Source organism: Stenella coeruleoalba, assembly GCF_951394435.1.
Source record: "Stenella coeruleoalba genome assembly, chromosome: 8".
Taxonomy (NCBI): domain Eukaryota; kingdom Metazoa; phylum Chordata; class Mammalia; order Artiodactyla; family Delphinidae; genus Stenella; species Stenella coeruleoalba.
Window position 1 is genome coordinate 10,431,316 of NC_137154.1, and position 23,352 is coordinate 10,454,667.

Here is a 23,352-nt window from a genome sequence, read left to right on the forward strand (position 1 = left end):
ATACTTATTGCATCCTACATGAGCTTGACCCCTTTGACGATCCATTCCTGGATCGTTCATGCCTGAGGACCCAGTCCCCAGACCCACCCTTGTCCCGTCCACTGTTGAAGCTTGCTTGGCCTTGGAGCACTGACCAAGGTGGCCACCTGGGGGCACTGTAGTTACACTAGTCTCCCCAGTAACACTGGCCCCAGGACCGAGCTCTCAGCACCACGGCTGGGCCCTGTTTTCCCCATTCTACAGACTGGAAACCATAAGTAGTAGAGCTGGGATTTTAAGCTGTCTGGCTACAGAGACTGCTCCATCATCAGCTGAGACAGGAGCGGGCAGCTCCACGGTGTTCCAGGATGTAGTGCTATGGTTAGGCGTGGGCTCTGGAGTCAGAAGCCAGGTTTGAATCCCAGAGCTGCAGCTCTCTATGACTTGTGTGTTTGTGTCTCAGCTTCTGCACCTGTAAAACTGAGTTAATGTTGCCTACTGCACAGGACTGTTGCGTGCAGAGAGCATGGGAAGCACTCCATAGCTGGGTGCTTTTTCCCTGCTCCTGTCTGCGCTGGCATCCACTGACATTGCTGGGGTCCCGGTGACCCTTGACCCTCCACACCTGCGTTATAAAGGTGAGGGCTGACATGGCCGCCTTCCTTCATAAATCTTAGTTTATAAGGCTCTGATAACACGAAGTGGAATGTGATTAGGCAGGGAGGTGAGAGCACACAGGTGATACAACCGTGGGGCTGTAGAGTTCTCATAGAGGTGCCAATGCAGAGGGTGGGGTGCAGCTGTTATGAAAGGTAAATCTGGGGAGAGGCGACATAGGCACATTTTGGAGAAGTAAAAATTCACTAGGTGGACCCAGGGTAGGGGTGGCTTGTGGAAGGAGAGGCTCTGGCAGACCCACTGCCTTGCTGAAGTGAGGAGGGAGGAGAGAGCCAGAAGGGGAAGACAGGCAGCGTGGAGGGTGGAGGGCAGGAATGGTGGAATAACGCCCAGCAGGTCGTCGTAAGGCAGGTTGGGAGGTGGCTGGTTTCAAACCAGCAGCGTGAAGTCTAAGATCTCATCTGAAGTTTTTCAGAATTTGGAACAGGTCTTTAACCAACATTTTAGAAGTTTTTTTGTTTTTTATTTTGATACATTCATTCAGAAGTGTCTAAAATATATCTTTTCAGCTTAAAGGATAATAAACACCCTTGTATCCACCACTCAGCTTAAGAAAGACAGCATTGGGGGCCCTCTGTGTGCCCTTCCAGGAATGCATCCCTCTTTCTCCCCCCCGCAGAGGAAACTGCTACCCTGAAATAGGGGTTGATTATTCCTTTGCTTCTATAATTTTGTCACTATATATTTTTCTTCCTTTTTTTTTTTTTTTTTTTTTTTTGCGGTACGCGGGACTCTCACTGCTGTGGCCTCTCCCATTGCGGAGCACAGGCTCCGGACGCGCAGGCTCAGCGGCCATGGCTCACGGGCCCAGCCGCTCTGCGGCATGTGGGATCTTCCCGGACCGGGGCACGAACCCGTGTCCCCTGCATCGGCAGGCGGACTCTCATCTGCTGCGCCACCAGGGAAGCCCACTATATATTCTTCTTCCTTTTTTTTTTTCTTTTTATCTTTGAACTTTGTATAAATGAAATCATTCAGCTTGCTTTCTTTGACTTCATTTGCTCAGCATTGTTCATAAGACTTAGCTGTATTGATACACATAGCTGTAGTTCTTCACTATCGTGCCAACAAAGGCAAATGGCCAAGCAGACCTCCCCCTAGGTTGCTGGGACAGCACTCACCAGAGACGGGGGGCAGCCGTACAGACGTGCAGGTCCCACACGCGCATTCATCCTGGGCAGGGCGCTCTGGGGGGCGATTCCCACCATCGGGCTAAGGTGTTTTTGAGCTGCCCGATTGGGAAGCACAGCTTCTCCTTTGTTGTCCTCAGGGGAAGGGAGACAGTAACAGGATGATGGAGCAGAACCTTGCTTCAGGCCCTAACCTGCCAGCTCCATGTTTTGTGGTGGGTGGGTGTTTGTACCAGCTCTTTCCCTTGACGTGATCCTGGGTCTAGGGTCCAAAGGATGCCGTTGCAGCTGTTTGATGTGGCTCGTGGGCAGCAGGACTCACTGCATTGCATTCACGGTTGGAGAAGCACCAGCCCCTCCTCTGACATAACTCAGGGGCTGGGGTCCAAGCTTTGGAACTGATCAGCGCCTTAGGCACTTGGCAGTCAGTGGCTGGATCCCATGGAGCCTTATAAGAGGGATAAACTTGGACAGGTTAACCCTTACTTCTCGTTCACTGTAGAATCCCATTACAGGAATACCCCGCACTGCACTTATATGTCCTATTGTTGGTAATGGATATATGGGTTTCCAATTTTTTTGCGATTATAAACAGTGTTTCTGTGAACATTCTGGTACAAGGGTTTTTCCTAGGATATTAACCTAGGAGAGGATTTATTATATAGATCATATTATAGGTAATGACAAACTTTTTAAAAATGTATTTTATTCAAGTATTGATTTCCAATGTGTTCATTTCTGCTGTACAGCAAAGTAATTCAGTTATACATAGATATTCTTTTTCATATTCTTTTCCGTTATGGTTTATTATAGGATATTGAATAGAGCTCCCCGTGCTATACAGTAGGACCTTGTTGTTTATCCATCCTGTATATAATAGTTTGCATCTGCTAATCCCAAACTCCCAGTCCATCCCTTCCCCACCCTCCCTCCCTCTTGGCAACCACAAGTCTGTTTTCTAATGACAAATTATTTTTCAACATGGTTGTACCAGTTTACACTCTGATTAGCCATGGATGAGTGTACCTGTCTCCATACCCTTGCCAACCCTTAATATTTTCTGATTTTTAAATTTTTCCTCATCTGGGGGGTATATTATAGTATCTTGAAGTTTATTTTCACATCCACGATTACTAATAAGGTTGAGCATCTTTTTATCCACTTACAGGCCATTTGAGTTTATCTTTTGCGAAAGCCCTGTTTGTGCCTTTGCCTATGTTCCTATTTGGGTTGTCTTTTTCCTTTTGATTTGTGGCCATTTTAAAATGCATATATAGTTTGGATAGTAATCCCTTATTGTGTTGCAGCTATCTTCCCAGTCGGAGCCTTGTCTTTTCGCTCTTTTTTTTTTTTTTTTTCGGTACGTGGGCCTCTCACTGTTGCGGCCTCTCCCGTTGCGGAGCACAGGCTCCGGATGCGCAGGCTCAGTGGCCATGGCTCACGGGCCCAGCCACTCCGCGGCATGTGGGATCCTCCCGGACCGGGGCATGAACCCGTGTCCCCTGCATCGGCAGGCGGACTCTTAACCACTGCGCCACCAGGGAAGCCCCTTTTCACTCTTTTTTATGGTGTCTTGTGATTTGGGGTTTGTGAAATGCTCATTTTATCTGTGACTTTGAGAATTCTTTGAGACTTTGGCTGAAATCGTGTCTTCTTTTTTCAGTCAGGGTTTGCATTTGCTTCTGCTTGAGCCCAGACCACTTTAATTCTTACCCTGGGATCACTTTAAATTAAATTCAGCCCTTGAGGTTTTCTCCAAACTGAACTTTCAAGAGTCCTCACGCCTGCCCTAGACTAAGAATCTGGACCAGAGAAGAGGGAATTGTACTCTTAATCCTCAGGGTAGATTTTTTTTTTCATCCATCCAGCACCATAGTCAAGATAGGCAAGATCCCTTGCTGCCCGCTTCCATGCAGTGGTTTATTTCTCCTTCACTCTGGCCTGAAGATGAAGCCCCCTGAGTCCCAGCTTGGACAGAGGCCTACACGAGGCTCCCCATCTCTGGCAGCCTCTGGGCTGATCTGCAGTTCCCTGTGCTCATCAAAGCAGAATGTCAAGACCTCCAGGCTTCTGCAGAAATCCCAGAATAGAAGCTGGGCTCACTTCCCGGAGTTTTTGTTTTTGCTTTATTTTTGGCCTCTGTGCATGCCTTTTTTTTTTTTTTAATATTAGCTCAGCAATGTTTTAAACAAGTTTTTAAAAACACACACAAATAATCTGGGATTTTAGTTGTTTGCTTCTGAAAGTTGACCTGGGTATCTGGTCTTCCTACTGCTGGAACAGAGTGTAGTTTTTCTTTTTTAAATTTATTTTATTTATATTTAATTTTAGCTGCGTTGGGTCTTCGTTGCTGCGTGCAGTCTTCGTTGCTGCGTGCAGGCTTTCTCTAGTTGCAGCGAGCGGGGGCTACTCTTCATTGTGGTATGCGGGCTTCTCATTGCCGTGGCCTCTCTTGTTGTAGAGCACGGGCTCTAGGCGCACGGGCTTCAGTAGTTGTGGCGCATGGGCTCACTAGTTGTGGCTCACAGGCTGTAGAGCGCAGGCTCCGTAGTTGTGGCGCACAGGCTTAGTTGCTCCGCGGCATGTGGGATCTTCCCGGACCAGGGCTCGAACCCGGGTCCCCTGCACTGGCAGGCGGATTCTTAACCACTGATCCACCAGGGAAGCCCCAGAGTGGCACTTTTATGTAAAACACCCTTACAGAAATGTCTGGGCATGGAGTCACACTTTACAGAGTTGAATTTTGCTTAAGTTGAAGAAACAGGCTGTGAAGTATTCTCCTTTTTATTTAAGGCAAAGCGCCATGATCTCAGTGTAAAGATGAGGGAGCCAGGGGTAGATGGAGAGGGAGGAGATCCCCCTTGAGTATCCCCTAGCTGCAGTCACGGCCCCTGTCCCTGTCCCCAAAAGGCAGGAAGAGAGAAAACGTGACAGGCGCCGAGCAGCTCTGCTTCCTGCCACAAGTCAGCAAAAGTGGTTTGTTAATTATCCCCATCAAGTCTGACTCAACTGTTCTCAAGGCTCAGCTGCCTTCTTATACCAGGAGGTGGTTTCAGGTGAGGGAAGAAGTTTTAAATTGGGCAAATTTGGACTGGATTTTGATATCCAGGAAAGTCAAAACTTAGATTGCTTCCCTCCAGGGAAAGCACAGGGAGCTTAGTGCTGCAAGGACCTTCATTGTTCACATACTTTGTACATTTGTTTCTGTAAACAGGACCCTTTGACGTGGAAGTGTTGACAGAAATCTATGTACAATGGAAATAGCGTTTGCCGAAGTTACCTATCAAAATCATGAGCCTGTATACATGCAACAGCAGGAGAAAAACACCTGCATTAACTTTTTACAAAAAGTTAATGGATACTTTTATGAGCATATAGGGTAGGGAAGGTCTTTGCTACATTTAAAGATAAAAATAGGACGGAAATAATATTCATCATTACACAATCCTTTCAAACAGCAGGATGGAAGGACCCCATGAAGAAAAACCAATGGCCAGGGCTTCCCTGGTGGCGCAGTGGTTGGGAGTCTGCCTGCCGATGCGGGGTACACGGGTTCGTGCCCCGGTCCAGGAAGATCCCACATGCCGCGGAGCGGCTGCGCCCAGTGAGCTATGGCCGCTGAGCCTGCGCGTCCGGAGCCTGTTGCCCCGCGGCAGGAGAGGCCACAGCAGTGAGAGGCCCGAGTACCGCAAAAAAAAAAAAAAAAAAAAAAAAAAAAAAAACCAATGGCCAACTCAGTGGGAAACTTGAAACATGAGGATATCCACCCCTTGACGTGTGAAAGCTCTTTACAGACAAGGAAACAAACTCAGGAGAATAGATAAGAGACACAAAGAGGCAATTTATAAGATATAAGCGGCTATAAAGATGCTTGGCGTCTAATCAAAGAGGTCCATGTTAAATCAGCAATGCTGTTGACCCAATGATGCTCCGATAGGCAAAGCCGTAGAACGCTACTGACCTGTGGTGGCAAGAGTGTGGGGAACAGGCACCCGTACGTTCCCAGAGCCCTACGGTCAAGAGGGGCGTAGCTTTCAGCCCAGCAGTTCTAAGAATTTCTTCTGAGAAAATGGTATACGAAGAATTACATGCTTACATAATTGTATTCGAAGATCAGGAAGTTCCCTGGTGGTCTAGTGCATAGGATTTGCTGCTTTCACTGCCGTGGCGCAGGTTCAATGCCTGGTCAGGGAACTAAGATCCTGCAAGCTATGTGGCCCGGTCAAAAAAATTTTTTTAATTGTTTTTAATAAAAAAACATTGTTTTTAAAAAAGGAGATCAAATATATAGTTCAACCATGATACGAAGGAGAATGCAGCTGTTACAAGTAATAGGTAAGGACACAAGATGTCTACCTTCGCATGAAAAAAAAAGTTAAAGAGAAAAGTTGATTACGTGATGTGATTCCAGTTGGCATCTATAGACTCATGCTTGGTTTAAACACAGCATCGATGCCGTTCCCAGAACCACCCTTCCGTGCTGTTTAAACGCTCACAATGAGCTCGTGCAATGAAGGCAATGGTAAGAAGAGTTGGCCCTGGATGGAACTGAATCCCTGACCCCTCAGAGCCTGTCAGCCTGGCTCCTCCAAATAACATCCAAGCTGAGAATCCTCACTTATTTCACACTAACCCTGAAAAGTATATCCCGTAGGCCCTGTACAAGCCAGGAGGTTGGACAGAACAAGTCATCCCTAGTCACAGATGGGGAAACAGTCCCAGCTAAGGGGAGTTCCTTAACTAACTTCCATAGCAGGTGTCTGGATCTTCCTGCCTAAGTGCTCTATTCTGCTAGAAGAGCCTAAGGCAGCTGCTTCCCCTAGCCCCTCCTCATCCTGAGCTATAAGCTTGTCCTCATATGGGGAAGAAAAAAAAAATTTAGGTAAGCATTAATTTTGGGGCAGGAGGAGGAGAAATTCTGGTAGTTAATAGTACTCAGTAAATGTTGGCTGTTATGTACTATTCTAAGGATTCTTATCGATTAATTCATTTTATCCAACACCCCTATGGGGATAGGTATTATTCCCATTTTACAGATGAGGAAACCGAGGTCCAGAAGAGTTCAATAACTCAATATCACACAGCTAGTAAGAGGCAGAGCCAGGGTTATAATCAAATAGCCTGGCTTGTATTCGACCAGTATCCTGAAAACAGAAAAGATGGAGCTGGCCAGGGCTGGAGAGTGCCTGCATGGTGTCAAGGCCACGGGCCTGACTCAAGCACTGTGGTTCCCTTTACGCCACTTCTCTAACTCACGCCCTACCAAAGGCCAGAGAGGTATCTGAAACCAAGTTTCACTTCCCCACCAGATTCTCCAGCAGCCAGCTGAACCCAGCCCATTCCGCCTAGGTTGGGTTACCTTTCCCACCCTAGAAGCTCTACATGGCAGCAAAGAGCTTTCCAGACCAACAAGTCAGAGATGAAGGTCCGTGTCATACACGAGCAGACGGTCGGCAGCACAGCCAGCACTGGTACTGACCTGTCTGCCACTCTGGCATCAGGCAGCATCAGGGCCAACAGGCTGCCGTTCAGCCTGTGCCGACCATCCCCGTGTGGACCAGTCCCAGGGGCCAAGTGAGTGGGAAGGGGGGCTGGTGAGGGGAGGAGTAGCCAGCGTCCTCTATGGGAGGCTGGGAGGCTCGAGGGGGCCTGGGAGGAGCTTGTTCAAGTCAAGGTTAGTTCTTTCGGCCCCGGGAGCTCTGGATTCCCTCATCCATGATGGCATGGTGGCATGCTTCGAGGACGCCCAGTCAGAACTCCTGTGGCTGTGAGAAGGTGACAAGCCCTCACAGGCCATCAGCCCCGCCAGGCTCCCGATTCCCAGCTACTGCTGTTCTCTGACTCTGCCATGAGTTGACCTCCCCCTACCTTCTCATCCTGCTTTCTCTGCCTGGAACGCTGCCTTTCCTTGCGGAGAGGCGAAGTCTCCTAAATTCAGTCCTGCAAGGCATTGGACGCTACCCAATAATAGAGGCCGCAATTCTGGAAGGACAGAGCTGCCTCTGAAGCGCAAGTGTCTAAGCTGAGAATAATTCTGTCTAGTCACCACAAGTAGCTTTTCCACACCTGCTTTCACTAGGCTTGAAACAAGGGTCTATTCAGCCTGTTCACCTTCTGTTGCCTTCCAGGAGCTTCTGGGCTTGGCCTGGTTCAGGTCCACAAAGACGCCAACCCCTCGGACCAGGGCAACAGCCAACAGCAAAAGAATTCCCCAGAGGCGAGGTCTTGGGTTGCAGCTCATGGTGGAACCTGCCAGACAAAAGGGATCTGAAGGATGGCAGGGCTGGGCAAGGGCCCCTCCAACTCTCTCCCCAAACCCCAGCCCTTGGGAATCACACTGGGCAGAGCTGAAGCTGCCCTTTTGCAGATGAGGTGGACCCCGGCTAGCTTCGCTTAGTTCCCCAATGAATTCAGTTACACCATCTCCTGCCCTCACGATAGCCAGAGCTTCCCCATTTTGTCAGTGCACCCTGGAGGGCCAAGGCCTGAGGGGCCTGCCCACAGCCTCATACCTGCAGGCCCCAGCGTAGACTCCCACCTGTAGGAATCCTCAAAGCCCAGTGGCCCAGGAGAGCTCACCATGCTCTGGGCCTGGCAATGTCATTGTGGTGACCTGAGGCTCACTGCCATCCTGCTCCCCACGTGGCTCAGAAGCCAGGAACAGGCCTGCAGACACGAAAGAACAAAGAACCCCCCTATTTTGTCCTCCACCCTGGACTCACCTGCAGCCCCAGAGCTACATGTGGTCGAGTAAGTCTTTAGCCCTGAGGGGCAGCAGGCAGAGGTGCCGCAAAGGAAGTAAGCCTGGCGGGATGAGGATAAGATCAAGGCATGGGGCTGGCTTAGAGCCCTGGGCACGAAGCACTGAGGCAGGGACATGGCGTCTGGAACCCAGCCAGGTCCACACTGCTGCCGGCCAGGCAGGAGGCAAGAGATCTGGGCATGCTGACCAGCCCAAGTCCCACGAGTTACAGAGTCATAGGTGCTGCTTCCCAACTTGGAATCTGTGCCTCCCTCGTTCTGGATGGCTCACGTCTGCAGTAGTGGACCCTGCGGGAGGGAACCGCTCTGCCGTGTAGAGCCCTGGCCCCGGCCTTCAGAGTCCCCCTGGGAGGGCCGACTTGCTCCCTTTGCCACCCGACAGATGGGGAGAGGGGATTCCGAGGACGTGGTGTTAACTGGGCAGCAGGAGAGCAGATGTCTGGCGCCCTCTCTTCCTGGCCCTCAATGACCAATGACTGGGGGGCAGGGTTGGGGGGGGCGGGTTACCATGGCTTCCAGAAACACAAAGCCACGGGCAGCTCCCAAAAGGTGTAGAAGCAGGGACTTCCCTGGTGGTCCAGTGGGTAAGACTCCACACTCCCAGTGCAGGGGGGCCGGGTTTGATCCCTGGTCGGGGAAATAGATCCTGCATGCGTGCCGCAGTGAAGATCCTGCGTGCCGCAACTAAGGCCTGGCGCAGCCAAAATAAATAAATAAATAAAGGAGTAGAAGCAGGAGGAACTGACCTGAACCGGCACCCAGCAGCGTAACCAACAGGTACCCCTTCATCCAGCAGGCGGGGGTCTCTTGGCTCAGGAAGAGGCACGCAGCTGAGCTGGTTAGTCAGCTACCCTCCCAGGTGCTAACCAGTGACATCTGTCTACATCTGATGGAATGTCATGCATCTATTTAGAATATATAGAGGGCTTCCCTGGTGGCGCAGTGGTTGAGAATCTGCCTGCCAATGCAGGGGACACAGGTTCGAGCCCTGGTCTGGGAAGATCCCACTTGCTGCGGACCAACTGGGCCCGTGAGTCACAACTACTGAGCCTGCGCGTCTGGAGCCTGTGCTCCGCAACAAGAGAGGCCGCGATAGTGAGAGGCCCGCGCACCGCAATGAAGAGTGGACCCCGCTTGCCTCAACTAGAGAAAGCCCTCGCACAGAAACGAAGACCCAACACAGTCAAAAAATAAATATAAAAATAAATTTTAAAAAAAAGACTGGGAAATATTTTTAAAATATATATAGAGAGAGAGATCTGTCTATATTAAGGTGAAAGATTTATATTGTTCAGTAGAACGACAGTTAAACAGTAGTGTGTGGCCTGTGGTGCCATTTATAGAATATGTAGAAGATCCTAAATGTATCCATACTTACCTTCCGCAGAAGCTGAGTTATAAAAATTCAAAGCAGAGGGACTTCCCTGGTAGCGCAGTGGCTGAGAATCCGCCTGCCAGTGCAGGGGACATGGGTTCGAGCCCTGGTCCGGGAAGATCCCACATGCCGCGGAGCAACTAAGCCCATGCACCACAACTGAGCCTGTGCTCTAGAGCCCGCGAGCCACAACTGCTGAGACTGCATGCCACAACTACTGAAGCCCACGTGCCTAGAGTCCAAGCTCCGCAACAAGAGAAGCCACCGCAGTGAGAAGCCCGCACGCAGCAACGAAGAGCCAACGCGGCCAAAAATAAAACTAATGAATTAAAATAAAATTCAAAGCAGAATTATGCTGAACACATCATTTCTAGAGTCAGAAGTGAGGCCACTCTGGAGCACCATGCCCGGCTCAGGTTAGGGTTGATTGCCTTCACGATCCGGCATTTTCCTTCCTCCCTCTGGAGTGGTTTGCAGGTCGGGGCTCACTGCCCTGCACAGCACTCAGGAAGACCAAGCCCCGTCCGGAGACCTTTGTCCGCATTAGCTCGCAGGGGGCTGGAGGGATTCGGTGACCCGCTCATCCCCGCTTAGCAGACGGGGAGCAGGCAGGAAGAACACATGCTTCTGAGTGGTCCCCCGCAGCCCCTCCAGGAGCCAGTGTCCAGGGGGGCGAAGGCGGCAACAGTGAAGCACTGGTAGTGAGAGTGGCAGGGCAAAGCTACCCTTCCAAGGCCATCATTCAGGTCCTGAGCTGTCACCGAAAGGACACCTGGGGAGGAGAGAAGTCAAGGAGGGGGAGGGGAGGGGCAGATCCAGCACCACCGCCACTCACCCGACTGGATGGGCCACTGAGGATACTGGAAGGGGTTGGCGCTGGGAGCGGCCCAGTGCTTATGCAGCACCAAGACCAGCATGGGGTCTGTCCTCTGCAGGAGCCAGACCTCCATGGGGTCAGACTCTTGAAGCAGCCCCACAATGGGGTGGTCCCTCTCCCTGTGGTAGGAACTAAAAGCCTTGTCTGCAGGGAGAGGGGCTCATGAACTTCGGTTGGCTGTATGTCTGGGAAGTGGGGGTGGGTAGAGAAAGCACAGGGACACCGTACCCTTTTCCCTTGTCGATCTGCAGCTGAAGCCTCAGGGGGCTGTACTGGGTCACAGTGGCTGGATGGGGGAGGAAAGCGGGACGCCTGGAGGGGCAGGAAGTCACTGGCATTGAAGACACAGTGGATGTGAAGCCTGAAGTCCCAGTTGGAGAGGATGGAGGAGAGAAGACACAGAATCAGCGCATGCAGATCACTGTACTACGTGGATGCGACATACGAGGCTTTGTCCAGGGGGCGGATGGACGCTACCTGCAATCACCTGGGTGATGTGCATCGTTGCCCGTCCTCTGCCCACCACGTCTTGTCTTCTCGGGACAGTTCGAGCCTGCTGTGCCAGGCCATCTTCTAGATGGAAAGGCTGGAGCCCCATGGGGCTGACAGATGCCCACCCTGTTCGGAAAGCTCTGTCATCTCACAGACCCGGGTTTGAATCTTATCAGCATTTACTGGCCGGTTAACCTAAGCCTCAATTTCTTCATTTGCACAATGGCGCTGACCCCCTCCCTCCAAAGGCTGTGCTTAAGGATCAAGTGAGGTCACGAGATAGCGCGCTGGGGTCATCCTTGTCCTTGCAGTTGTGGCTGGTCTGCCACTGGGTCCCGTGCGCCTGGCTGGCCTGCGTGGCACTGCACACACCTGGTGGGGGTAGGGGCAGGCCGGCACCCGGGGATGTTCTGTAAGAAGAGCTGACCCACCCTACCCCAGCTCCTGAGCGCTCGACCTTCACTTCTACTTGTGGCAGAGCCCTGGGTTCAGGCCTGGGCCGGTGCCCTTGGGGAGGACGTCCTACCAATGGAGACCAGGGCCTGGCACAAAGAAGGTGTCAGTACACACGAGTGGTTCCACCCTGACCGGAAGGCCTTTCCTCTGCAGGGCCCTCCAGCTCATTCCTGATGGCCTACAGCTGTTTCCCCTTACGCTCCCCTTCTGTGATGAATTCTGGCTAGCTCCCGTAGCTGTTAAATCCTGATGTCCAAAACGTGACAGATTTGTCCCCGGTCCCCCTGGGAATACATAACATTTTAAAGGAAAAGACATTTGAATCTTGACGCCAGCAGCCTGCCCCAGCCCTCATGGCAGGAAGGGTGGGAAAAAAAGACATCTGGAAACCCACTCAGTGCCAAGCACAGAATTCCTACACCCCGTGGTTACCATATTAGTTCAGGCTGAGGTTGGCGCCTGGCGCCTGGGGTTCAGAGACAGGTGTGACAAGCTCAGATGTCCTCAGGGGTTACCCCTTGGCATCCTGGGCTCCTGGCTCGTTTTGCCACCTGAGTCAGCAGGTGCCGGTGGCCCCTTTCAGTGAGGGGTTCTCCCTCAGCTCCCCCCCACCCCACCCCGTACCCTCAGGGCTTCAGCCCCAGCCATCTCCTGCCTCATCTGCGGCTTTGTAACCTCCGAGATCAGGAGGTGGCGACGGTCAGGCACAGCCTTGGCTTCTTCCTGGGACCTGGAAGGGGACTTTTCAGCTTCTTGAGGCTTGGTTTCTCAGCTCAGTTCCTGGAGGGATAAAGGTGAGGGCTCTCGAGGACTCCGGCCCTCTCAGGCCCGGCTGTGGCTTCCGCCTGCCAGGCGTGGGCAGGCCCGGTCTAATGCTCACATCAGCTCTGGTTGAGAGGCGTTGCCCCGGCCTGGGGGGCCGGTGGTGCTGGGAAGAGGTAAGTAGTCATCCGAGGTCACACCGTGGGTGATGGCAGAGCTTGGCCGTGACCCCAGATGGCTCCAAAGCCTGTGCTCCCTTCACACCCAAGCCCGCGGCCCAGCCTGTGTGAGGAAGGCGCCGTCCCACATGATGGAACCGTGTGGCCCCATCCAGATGCCGATGTGGGACACCAACTGGTTCTGCTGGATGCTGTCCACCTGTAGGAAGAGACAGCTGGGCGAGGCCCTCCCAGGGGGTGGTCATGGGCACCAGTGTGGCCCCCACTCTACCTGGACTGTGGTGTCACAGCAGGTGAGAGGGCCAGCCGTGGAGACCACGGAGGATCCCGCCTCCTGGCTGGGGAGCAGCTGGGGGGCGGTGCAGACCAGTTGGACATTGATTGGCGTCCTGCACACCACGGCTGTTTCGCGGGACACCACCAGGACGAAGTGACTGTTTCTGAAGCACTGGACAGTCACTGGGACGAAGGCAGATCAAAGAGGAGGGTCAGTGCCTTGGGGTTCAGGGTCCATCATAAACACGGTGTGGGGAGGGCCTGGGCGACCGTCAGCATTTGAGGGCTGACCTGGCTCCTCTCACTGCCCTTTCTTGCAGTGGTAACTCCAGCAAAGCCTTCACAGACCAGACTTTCTCATGCAGGCAACAGACAGGCAAACTACACTCTAAAAGTAGGGTCACCATTTAATTTATCCTCCACGCTGGAATGTTCTAGATCTACGGGTAGGGGGACATGTAAAGACAGATTAACTGTTATCAGGCTGGGGCAGGTGGTCACCACGTCTAAAGATCTCTTCTGCGGTCCATTCTGGGGGCCAGGCTCTCCTGGGAACGGGGCGAGGAGCAGTTTCATCACTGGTGAGTGGGGTCGGGGAGGAAGCCCTCCTATTCCTTCAGCATTCAGGGGACAAGGGCCTTGCTTGGTTTGGAAAGTGGCACCTGTGTTGCCATAGTAACAGGGACCCTCTCTGGTGTTGTCATGACAGCAGCCAGCTGACGGGCTTCCTTTGAACTTCTTCTCACTCTGCGGGAGATGTGCCTGGAGGCCACCTGGCACTGTTCCTGAGTCAGAGGGTACCTAGGGCTGGGGACAAGCGTGGTGAGGACATGAGAAGGAGCCATGTGGGCTGCAGACCTCCAGAGAATGGAGGGCAGTGGCCTCGTAGAGCCCAGCAAAGGGCTGTCAGGTCCCCCGATCCTCAGGAGGTCTCCCGACAGAGTGTGCGCACATGGAGGACTCCTCCGTACCTCCGTAAGCTGGCTTGTCAGCGGCTCCCCACCGTGTTCCAAGGTGCCCCGCTGGGGTCGAGCTAGGGTGGGGTGGGTGGGTCCAGGGACCGTGAGGCAGGGGTTAAATGGGCTAAGCTGTCCTCTGGGGTAGGCGGAGGGGATGCGGATGAGGGGCAGGAAGTGAGAATGTGGTGGGTGGTGCCAGGTGGGAGTCTGGAGTCCAGGTGTGATCAGGTTTGGGACAGATGATCAGAGTGACCACTGGGCTGCACAGCTTCCATGAACACCCTCAGGTGGGAGCGCCCATCCTACAGGAGAGAGGGCGACGGGAGCAGCATCCGGGCAGAGGAAGGATCAGTGCCCAGGACTTAGCCTTCCTCACCCACCAGCCCGCGGAGTGGCCTTGGCTTCTGATGTGTCCCTGGTCCTGGAGGGGCCTCTCTAGCCTGACACTGTGTTAGGGCAAGCTGGTTCCCAGCCGTGGGGTCTCCCCCAGAGCAGTGAGAGCCCTACCTTCTCCAGCACATGGCAGTCTTTGTAATTGGCAGAAAAAGACCGCGGGCCCCTGGGGCTCGGCGGTCACCCGTGATGACAGATGGAGCAGCTGTTCACCTCAGACGGGTTCCCAAATTCATCTGGGATGGGGAGAGGGGAGACAGGGATGGAGGGAAGGAGTCACGGATGCTGAAGGGGGAAGCCAGAGGCTGTTGGACTCTGCTGAGAAGACTCCCCACTCAGGAGAAGAAGTACCTCCTAGAGGTCTCCTGGGGGATTAAGGCCATTAATACCGCCGTGGCTGTCACCCATAACAAACAACGAGAACAGACAATTAGATACTGTGGCCTCCTGGCTGGGATCCTAAAACAGAAAAGGACCTTAGGTGAAAGCTAAGGAAATGGACTTTAGTTGTAACAATGTGTCAACATTGGTTCATTAATTGTAATAAATGTACCATCCTAATGTGAGATGTTAATTACAGGGGGAGCTGTGTGGGGTATATGGGAACTCTCTGTGCTATCTTCTCAGGTTTTCTGTAAATCTGGGACAGTTCTAAGAAATAAAGTCTATTAACAACAACCAGCCTGGTTCACAGACAGGGGCGCTTCGCACGCGCCCAGCAGGGTCCCAAGCCTTGCTTGTATTAGCTCATCAGGGGCCGTCCTCCGAGGGAGGGGCTGGCCCCGTCCTCAGTCCTCATCTCCTGGAAGCCTTACCGCAGGGTCTGGAGGAGCCCAGCTCGGCTAGCGTTAGTCCCCACAGGTCGTTATAATTCATAGCAGCGGGGAGAGCATGTGGCCTGGTAGGTAGAATCTGGTTCCAGCCCAGCCCCCTGGTCACTTTCTGGCTGTGACCTGGGACACATCATTTTTCTGAGCTTCGGTTTCCCGTTTGTGGATTGGGGTTGATATTGCTTACCTCGCAGGGTGACGGGAGACTGAAAGAGACAAATACTGGGGGTGATAAGTCATTTGTGACAATGACTGAACACTTGGTAGTGATCAACTTTTACTGCGGTTAGTGCCGAGGTGGGGGAAGCTCTGTGTGTTAAGGGCCCTGGGAGCAGAGCAGGTAGAGCCTGCGAACCCAGAGGCAGGGCAGTTTCTGGAGGGAAGGCTGCCTGAGCAGAAGAAGAGGCGCCAGTGGGCACAGGGGGTGCCGTCGGGGAGAGCGGTATTGTGCCGAAGCGGAGGGGATTTGGGGGGTGGGGAGGACAGGGCATAGAGAGGTGGGGAAACATCGGACTTAAGCTGGGCTGGGAAGGGGAGGAGATGTGGCTGGAGGGGGGCAGGGGCTGGTGAGGTGACCTTCCTGCGGGACGATGGGAGGTTTTCAACTTTTTATTTTGAAATACTTCCATTCTTACTGAAAAGAAGTTCCATATATCCTTCACCCAGATTCCTCAAACGTTCACTGTTAACTTCTTTTTACATTTGTTTCAGCGCTCACCTTCTCTCCAATTGTATGTACGCACGCACACACATACACACGCAATTTCTTCCATTATAGCGTGAGAGAGCTGGTTGCAGACGTGACTGACTCTGAACACTGCTGTGTGTATTTCTTAAAAAACAAGCAACAAAAAAAAAAAAAAACAAGCAACCACAGTTAAAAGATCAAAATCAGGGATTCAACATTGGTATGACACAACTGTCTAAGCTATGAACCTTATTCAATTCACCTATTGTCCTCATGCTTTTACAGCAAAGGAGAAAGATTTTTTCCCAGGCCAGGTCCAGTCCAAGGTCAGGGTCATGTTCCCTGGGCCTCTTCCAATCTGGGACAATCCCTCTGTCTGTGTCTTTCATAGCGTGAATACTTTTGAGGAGTACAGGCCAGTTATTTTGCAGCATGGCCCTCATTTGGGTTTGTCTCGTGTTTCCCCCTGCTTAGACGCAGTTCATGCATTTTTGGTGGTGTATGGGTTGCTAGGGCCACCAAAACAAAATACCATAGACTTGGGGGCTGAAACAATAGAAATGTATTTTCTCACAGTTCTGGAAGTTGCAAGTCCAAGATCACGGTGTCAGAAGTTCGGCTTCTTCTGAGGCTTCTCTCCCCTTGACTTGCAGGTGACCGCCTTCTCGCTAAGCCCTCACATGTGCGCATACACTCCTGGTGTCGCTTTATGGGTCCAAAATTCTTCTCCTTCTAAGGACACCAGTCTGATTGGATTAGGACCCACCCTAATGGCCCCATGTTAACTTCATAACTTCTTAAAGACCCCGTCTCCAAATACAGTCACATTCTGAGGCACTGGGGATTAGGGCTTCAATATATGAATAGAGGCACAGTTCAACCCATAACAGGCAGCAACACCCCAGAGGTGATGTTGTGTCCTTCTAATTGCATTCAAACCAGAGGCTCATCGTAGGCTTGTCCTATTACTGCTGATAGATCTTTGATCACTGGGTGAGATGGGGCTGGCCAGGTTTCTCCACTCTACAGCTACCGTGTTTCTCTTTGGAAATAGAAAGTATATTATGGGGAGATATTTTGAGACTACTTAATTATCCCGCCTCTCAGCAAACATTCACCCACTGGTGTGCTGGTTCTCCAATCCATCATTCCTTCTGTCAATACATTGCTTCGCATTCTGTTGTAACACAGAGCTTTCCCTGATGGGGGGTTTTAGGTGCCAGGGAGAACACCAGACAGAGGAGTTGAGAGACCTGGATTCTATCCTGCATTCACCTCTCAGGAGCCAAGGGACCTTCCCCATCTGTAAAATAGGCATGGAATTAGATAATACTCAGAGAGGTGTTTTCTAACGGATCACGGACCTTACTCGTGAGGAAGGCGTCTCTCCCAAGTCCCTGGAAAGGCAGAGAAAGAGCAGGGGATCTTCCTCATGGCCAAGGGCAGAAGGATGCCTTCGAGAAAAGTGGTGCTGAGCTGTCCTGGAGAGAGAGGGCCCTGAGACCTTGGTCATGACTCTACATTCTCGCAAAGACTCACGGGCACCAGAGCTCATCTGCCCGATGCTGGGTGGCCTCAGCCTGCAGCGGTTTGAAGCAGGGTTTCAGTTCCCAGCCAGGGATTGAGGTCAGGTCACGGCAGTGAGAGCGCTGAATCCTAGTCACTAGACCACAAGGGACAAGTGGCCAGTTACAAAGCCCTGGCCCATCAGCTGTGTAGAGACGAATTTCCATATAGAGATGGAAAGTAGTGAAACAAGTAAAGTGTTTATTAGGAGGAAAAGGGTTACGTGTGGATAAACACACGGGCGGGCTGAGAGAGAGAGAGAGAGTCATGCATGCCCTTGTGATAGTTTGAATCACTTATATGGGGCATTCCTTCCCGGTTTCCTTTGACCAATCATCTTGCTTTGCCTGGTTCTGAGGCTGTATTTAGTTTATCTCAGAGTCCTCCCACGTGTGCACACGCATCTCTTAGCCAAGATGGATTCTAGCGAAGAGAGCTATGGGTAGGTTGACATCACTTACTATGAGATGATGCCCCCTCCCTTTTGACCTCTGAGGAGCCTTTCTGCTGGGAAGGACTGGGAAGGACTCCTTGAATCCTTGACTTCAAGAATGAGGAATATTTGGTCTTTTATCTCTTTTCTGGGCACGGCTCAGCTATTCTTTTTTTTTTTTTTTTTTTTTTTTTTGCGGTACGCGGGCCTCTCACTGCTGTGGCCTCTCCCGTTGCGGAGCACAGGCTCCAGACGCGCAGGCTCAGCGGCCATGGCTCACGGGCCCAGCCGCTCCGCGGCACGTGGGATCTTCCCGGACCGGGACACGAACCCCCATCCCCTGCATCGGCAGGCGGACTCTCAACCACTGCGCCACCAGGGCTATAGCTAAGGGCTATTCTTTTGCTCCTCATCTTGGAGTATCTGTTGCAGGCAACAGACTCTGGCTGCTCAGCCTGGGGCCCATCTATCTCCTGCCTCAAGCCTGAAGCTCCAATGCTCACCCACTAGAGACCTTGGGAAAGTCACCTACCGGCTTGGTGACTCCATTTCCTCATCTGTATAATGGGGCTAATAAGGGCACAGAACTTGTAGGGTTGCTCTGAGGATTAAATAAATAACCCATGTAAAGCACTGAGAACAATCTGCATGTGGTAATCATTTGAACGTGATAGTGATGAGAACCACCATAATTTTTTATGGTTGAGGACAGAGGGTCAGATCAGGGTGACTTGACCTAGAACCTTGGCTTCCCTCTTGGCCTCTTTCTAAACTTCAGTTTGTTTATCTCTTTCTCACCTTTTTAAACTTAGTCCTTTTTATTTTTGAAAATTGGACTTGAGTTTCTGAATCTGTAAAGTGGGATTAAAAATAAGGTCAAGGGTCTGTCCTGGTGGTGCAGTGGTTAAGACTCCACGCTCCCAAGGCAGGGGGCCCAGGTTTGTTCCCTGGTCAGGGAAATAGATCCCACATGCATGATGCAACTAAGTGTTTACATGCCACAACTAAGGAGCCCGCCTGCTGCAACTAAGACCTAGTGCAATGAAATAAATAAATAAATATTAAAAAAAAATAAGGTCAAAGTCACTGAGGTTCTGAGAATTCCATGTCAGTTCTCCACCCCATCTGTCTTTTTGTTTTTTGTTTATTTTTGGTTGCACCAGAAGGCGGTGGAAATCCCCAGACCAGGGATCACAGATCAAGCCCGTGCCCCCTGCAGTGGAAGTGCGGAGTCTTAACCACTGGACCATCAGGGAAGTTCTCACCCAATCTGTTCTGCTAACAAAAGCCAGGGATGGAGGGAGGGTGCCAGTGGAGGAAGGGGCCTTTCTAGGCTGGAAAGACAAGGCTGCCGGGGAATGGGATACTGTGATTTATGATAAGAAATATATATTTGGTTTTTGTCCCCATCCTGGCAGAGCTCCTAAACACACTTGGAATTTCCTGGGAGGAGAGCAAAACAAAGGTGTCTTTTGTAATGTTGTTGAGGTTCCTTTAGGAAGGCACCTAGCGACGGGGGCTTGCTGCCAAGGGAACCAACCACATGGTTAGAGGATTAGAACGCATCCCCCCTTCCCCACCTCTTGGGAGGGAAGAGGGGCTGGAGATTGAGGTCAATCACCAACAGCCAATGATTCAATCAATCATGTCTATGTAGTGAAGCCACCATAAAACCCTCAAAGGACGACGTTCAGAGCTTCCACTTTGGTGAACACGTGGAGATATGGGAAGAGTAGCACCGAGAGAGCACGGAGGCTCTGCGCCCCTCCCGTACACCTTACCCTGGGCATCTCTTCCATCTGGCTGTTCCTGAAAAACGTTTCTCTGAGATCTGTGAGCTGTTCTAACAAATTAATCAAACCCAAGGAGAGGGTCGTTGGAACCTCAGACGGATAGCCAGTTCAGATCAGAAGAGGTGACACCTGGACTTGTGATTGGTGTCTGAGTAGGGGGAGGGGACAGTCTTATAGGACTGAGTCCTTACCCTGTGGAATCTGATGTTATATCTCCGTGGAGATAGTGTCAGAATTGAATTGCAGGCCACCCAGCTGGTGTCATGGGGAAAAAACCCCACACAAAATCATAGGGACCAAAGCATGTACGGGACCCAGCAGGAAGCAGGTCACCTCACCCCAGGGGCTTGCAGACAGACCCAGGGGAAGCCCTAGCCATGGTCCCTGTGTCATGGGGAAGAACAAATCTGACTCCATATTGGATCTGTTTCTTCTACTTTAACCTTTGTATTCTATTGCTTTTGCTACAAGTTAATCACTAAAGGGATTTTGCCTATAAGCTTCAATTATACATAATGGCCCATCTCTGGGAACCCTGCCACCCAGGTAATGAGTGTTAAGCTAAAATCCCTTTGTTTAGCCCACAGGAAACATCCTGACCGAGCCCACCTGTGAATGGCTGTAGGAAAGAAGAAATTAACACATCCCCTCTGGAGTCTGGCTGGAACCAGGAAGTGTTCGACTTTACACACACCCCCCCACACACACCTTTTGGTATAAAAGAAGCCTGAGTTCTAACTCAGGCAAGATGATCCTTTGGGACACAAGTCCACCATCTTCTTGGTCTCCTGGCTTTCTGAATAAGTCGCTAGGCCTTGCCCCAACAATTGGTCTCTCAGTTTACTGGCCTGTCCCGTGGCAAACAGTACGAACTTGGACTTGGTAACACCTGTGGATCCTGCTGGCTGCAGAGATGCTTCCCGGAGCTCGCGGAGCATGTTTAACAGCAGAAAGTCAGCCCTACTTATCCTGCAGAGCTGATGACAATGAACCTCAGAGAGTCCAGTCATCTGGGAAGTGCTGGGTTCTGGTGCTGGAGCACCTTCTTCTTCTTCTTTTTTTTTCCTGGTTTATTTATTTTTTACTTATTTATTTATCTGTTTAGGCTGCACCACGTGGCATGCGGGATCTTAGTTCCCTGACCAGGTATCAAACCCATGCCCCCTGCAGTGGAAGCATGGAGTCCTAACCACTGGACTGCCAGGGAAGTCCCTGGAGTACGTGCTTCTGAGTTCCAGCTCTTCTGCCCACTGGCTGAGTGGCCTTGCCTGGGCCACTCAACCTCTCTGTTTTCTTCTCTGGGAGTAAGATAACAGTCCCTACCATCCTGGATTATCTGGGTGCAGCATATATATGTGATGCATATAAAAAATATATATGTATATATTTTTTGGTGAGGATTAACTGGTATACATGTGGGTCTGAGAAAAGTTATTAGTTAATAATAACAGAGAGTTACTAGTCCCCAGGGTTGTACCCACCACAGGTGAAAACAGAGTCTGGGAGAATTGCATCAGGCCATGAGTAACAGTGGACCCGGATTGGTCACCGTGAGGAACTGGGGGTTCTTTTTGGGCCTAATCTCCAATACTAGAGACTCACACTGTGCAGCAAACGTTCACTGAGAGCCCTCCCACATGTCAGGCCCTCTGCTTGGCTTTGGTGATGAGGAGATAAAATAGGAACTGTCTCTGTCCTCCAGTTGCTCGTGATAAGGGTGGGGAACAGTTGTGTGAAAGTTACCATGGAGGGCAGAGGTGCAGAGGCAGGGGTGTGGGAGGTAGGGTCTGAAAGGCTCAGCAAAGTCTTCCCAGAGGAGGTAACCTCTGAGCAGCATTTTGAAGGATGAATAGGAGTTCACAGAGAGGCCAAGGGAGGAAGTGGTATTCTAGAGCAGGGAGCAAACAGCACAAGGGAACAGAAACAGCCTGGTATGTACAGGGTGTGGGGCTGCAGTGACGAATGCTGACTGATGATAGGAGGTGACTAGGGAGAAGCAGAAATGAAGGTGGAGGCACAGGCAGGGCCAGATCACTGAGGGGCTTATTGGCCATGTGAGGAGCTAAGCCTCCACCTGTGGGTGATGGTGGCATTAGGGTGCTCCACCCGGTGCAAGGTGTCATGTGGGGTCCTGCCCCTCTGCTGTGTGTGGCCAACTCCAGGGCCTCCCACGTACGGGAAGCTGGAGGGTTCCAGGGCATGCCTCACCTGCTTCCTGTTGTGCATCTCACTTCCTGTTTTATTGACTATTTAAAGAGGACAGAAATGAACATGAAAGCCTGCTTCCTAAGGCAGGGCCGGAGGGAGAAAGCCCTCCTGGGCTTGGCGCCATGGCTGGGGAGTAGTTGGCCCATTCCCTTGACTGTTCGTTAAACACACTTGATGCCATGATCATTCTCTTGGGAGCCCAGAGACACTGATGATCACAGAAAGGGGTCTTGCCATAGAGAATGGACTTGAGGACACGGGGTGGGGGAAGGGTAAGCTGGGGTGAAGTGAGAGAGTGGCATGGACATATATACACTACCAAACGTAAAACAGATAGCTAGTGGGAAGCAGCCACATAGCACAGGGAGGTCAGCTCCGTGCTCTGTGACCACCTAGAGGGGTGGGATAGGGAGGGAGATGCAAGAGGGAGGAGATAGGGGGATACATGTATATGTATAGCTGATTCACTCTGTTATAAAGCAGAAACTAACACACCATCGTAAAGCAATTCTACTCCAATAAAGATGTTAGAAAAAAAAAAAAAGAAAGAAAGGGGTCTTGCAAGATGAGTGGGGGAGGGAAGAGGCATTCCAGGCAGCAGCAGCCGCGAGTGCAGAGGCTTGGAGGTGAGCCGAGAGGAATGGGGCAGGGACTGGTGGGCGGTGTGCTGGATCCCGAGAGGACTTGAAGGCTCTTTGAGAACCTGGACAGTTCCCACAGGCAGCAGAACCCTGGTTCGTCTCCTCCAGGGCAGTACGTGTGGTTGATGGGGAGACAGACCTGACTTTGGCTCTTTCAGGCTCTGATGTCAAGTTGCAAGCCATGGAGAAGGCTGTGCTTCAGGGCCTATGGCCTGTGCTCTGGGGTGGCTGCATCTTTCTCCAGGTCCTGGGTGGGGGGGGTCACTGGACAGCCCCCCCCCCCAGTGCCACCAGGACCCAGCTGCCACTCCCCGCTCCGAGTGCACCAGATGCAAGGAACCCGAGTTCTCCATCCCAACCAAACCAGCAGCATCAGCATGCTCTGGGGAACTTGCTAGGAATGCAGATGCCCAGGCTGCACCCCCAGACCCTCTGGATCGCACGCACTAGGGGTGGGGGACCCAGCAGTCTGGACGTCACAAGCCCTCCAGTAGATTCTGAGGCACATTCAAAGTGGGACTGGCTGGTCTATTTGCCAAGGCCCTGATCACGTCACTCTCCTCCGGACTCCAAGCGCCACACGGGCCCATTTGGCAGCCTGGCTGTCCTCCTGCCTACAGTGCCCGCCTGACACTGCGAAGGGCTCTGCAGGGTTCTCTGATCGCATCTTCTCCTGGAGGTGCCTGTCCTCTGCTTTCGGCCAGGGCGCCCCAGCTCAGAGTCCCCACGGCTCACGAGACTTTTTCTCTCGAGTGTCTGGTGCGGAACATCCTCCCCGTGCCACCTCCTACCCCAACTCCAACTCCTTCCCGCCCAGGCCACCTCCGTGTGGAGCCTGAGGGACTTGTGTGGGAAGCAGTTTACACCGTGGGAGT

General features: G+C 51.9%; 1 protein-coding gene across 1 annotated transcript; it reads right to left on the reverse strand.

The window, feature by feature from the left end:
- Nucleotides 1-7,881: 7,881 nt before the first annotated feature.
- Nucleotides 7,882-15,194, reverse strand: ZP1 (zona pellucida glycoprotein 1; the record flags this gene model as incomplete). Its single annotated transcript, XM_079928357.1, is given in 22 exon segments — nt 7,882-8,036; nt 8,300-8,371; nt 8,374-8,400; nt 8,510-8,591; nt 10,501-10,571; nt 10,574-10,646; nt 10,649-10,668; nt 10,671-10,696; nt 10,756-10,945; nt 11,025-11,092; nt 11,094-11,227; nt 12,374-12,472; nt 12,776-12,889; nt 12,962-13,149; nt 13,629-13,682; nt 13,685-13,751; nt 13,938-13,999; nt 14,179-14,227; nt 14,433-14,471; nt 14,473-14,504; nt 14,507-14,554; nt 15,134-15,194. Coding segments are annotated over 22 exon segments (1,731 nt in total).
- Between the last annotated feature and the right edge of the window lie 8,158 nt (nt 15,195-23,352).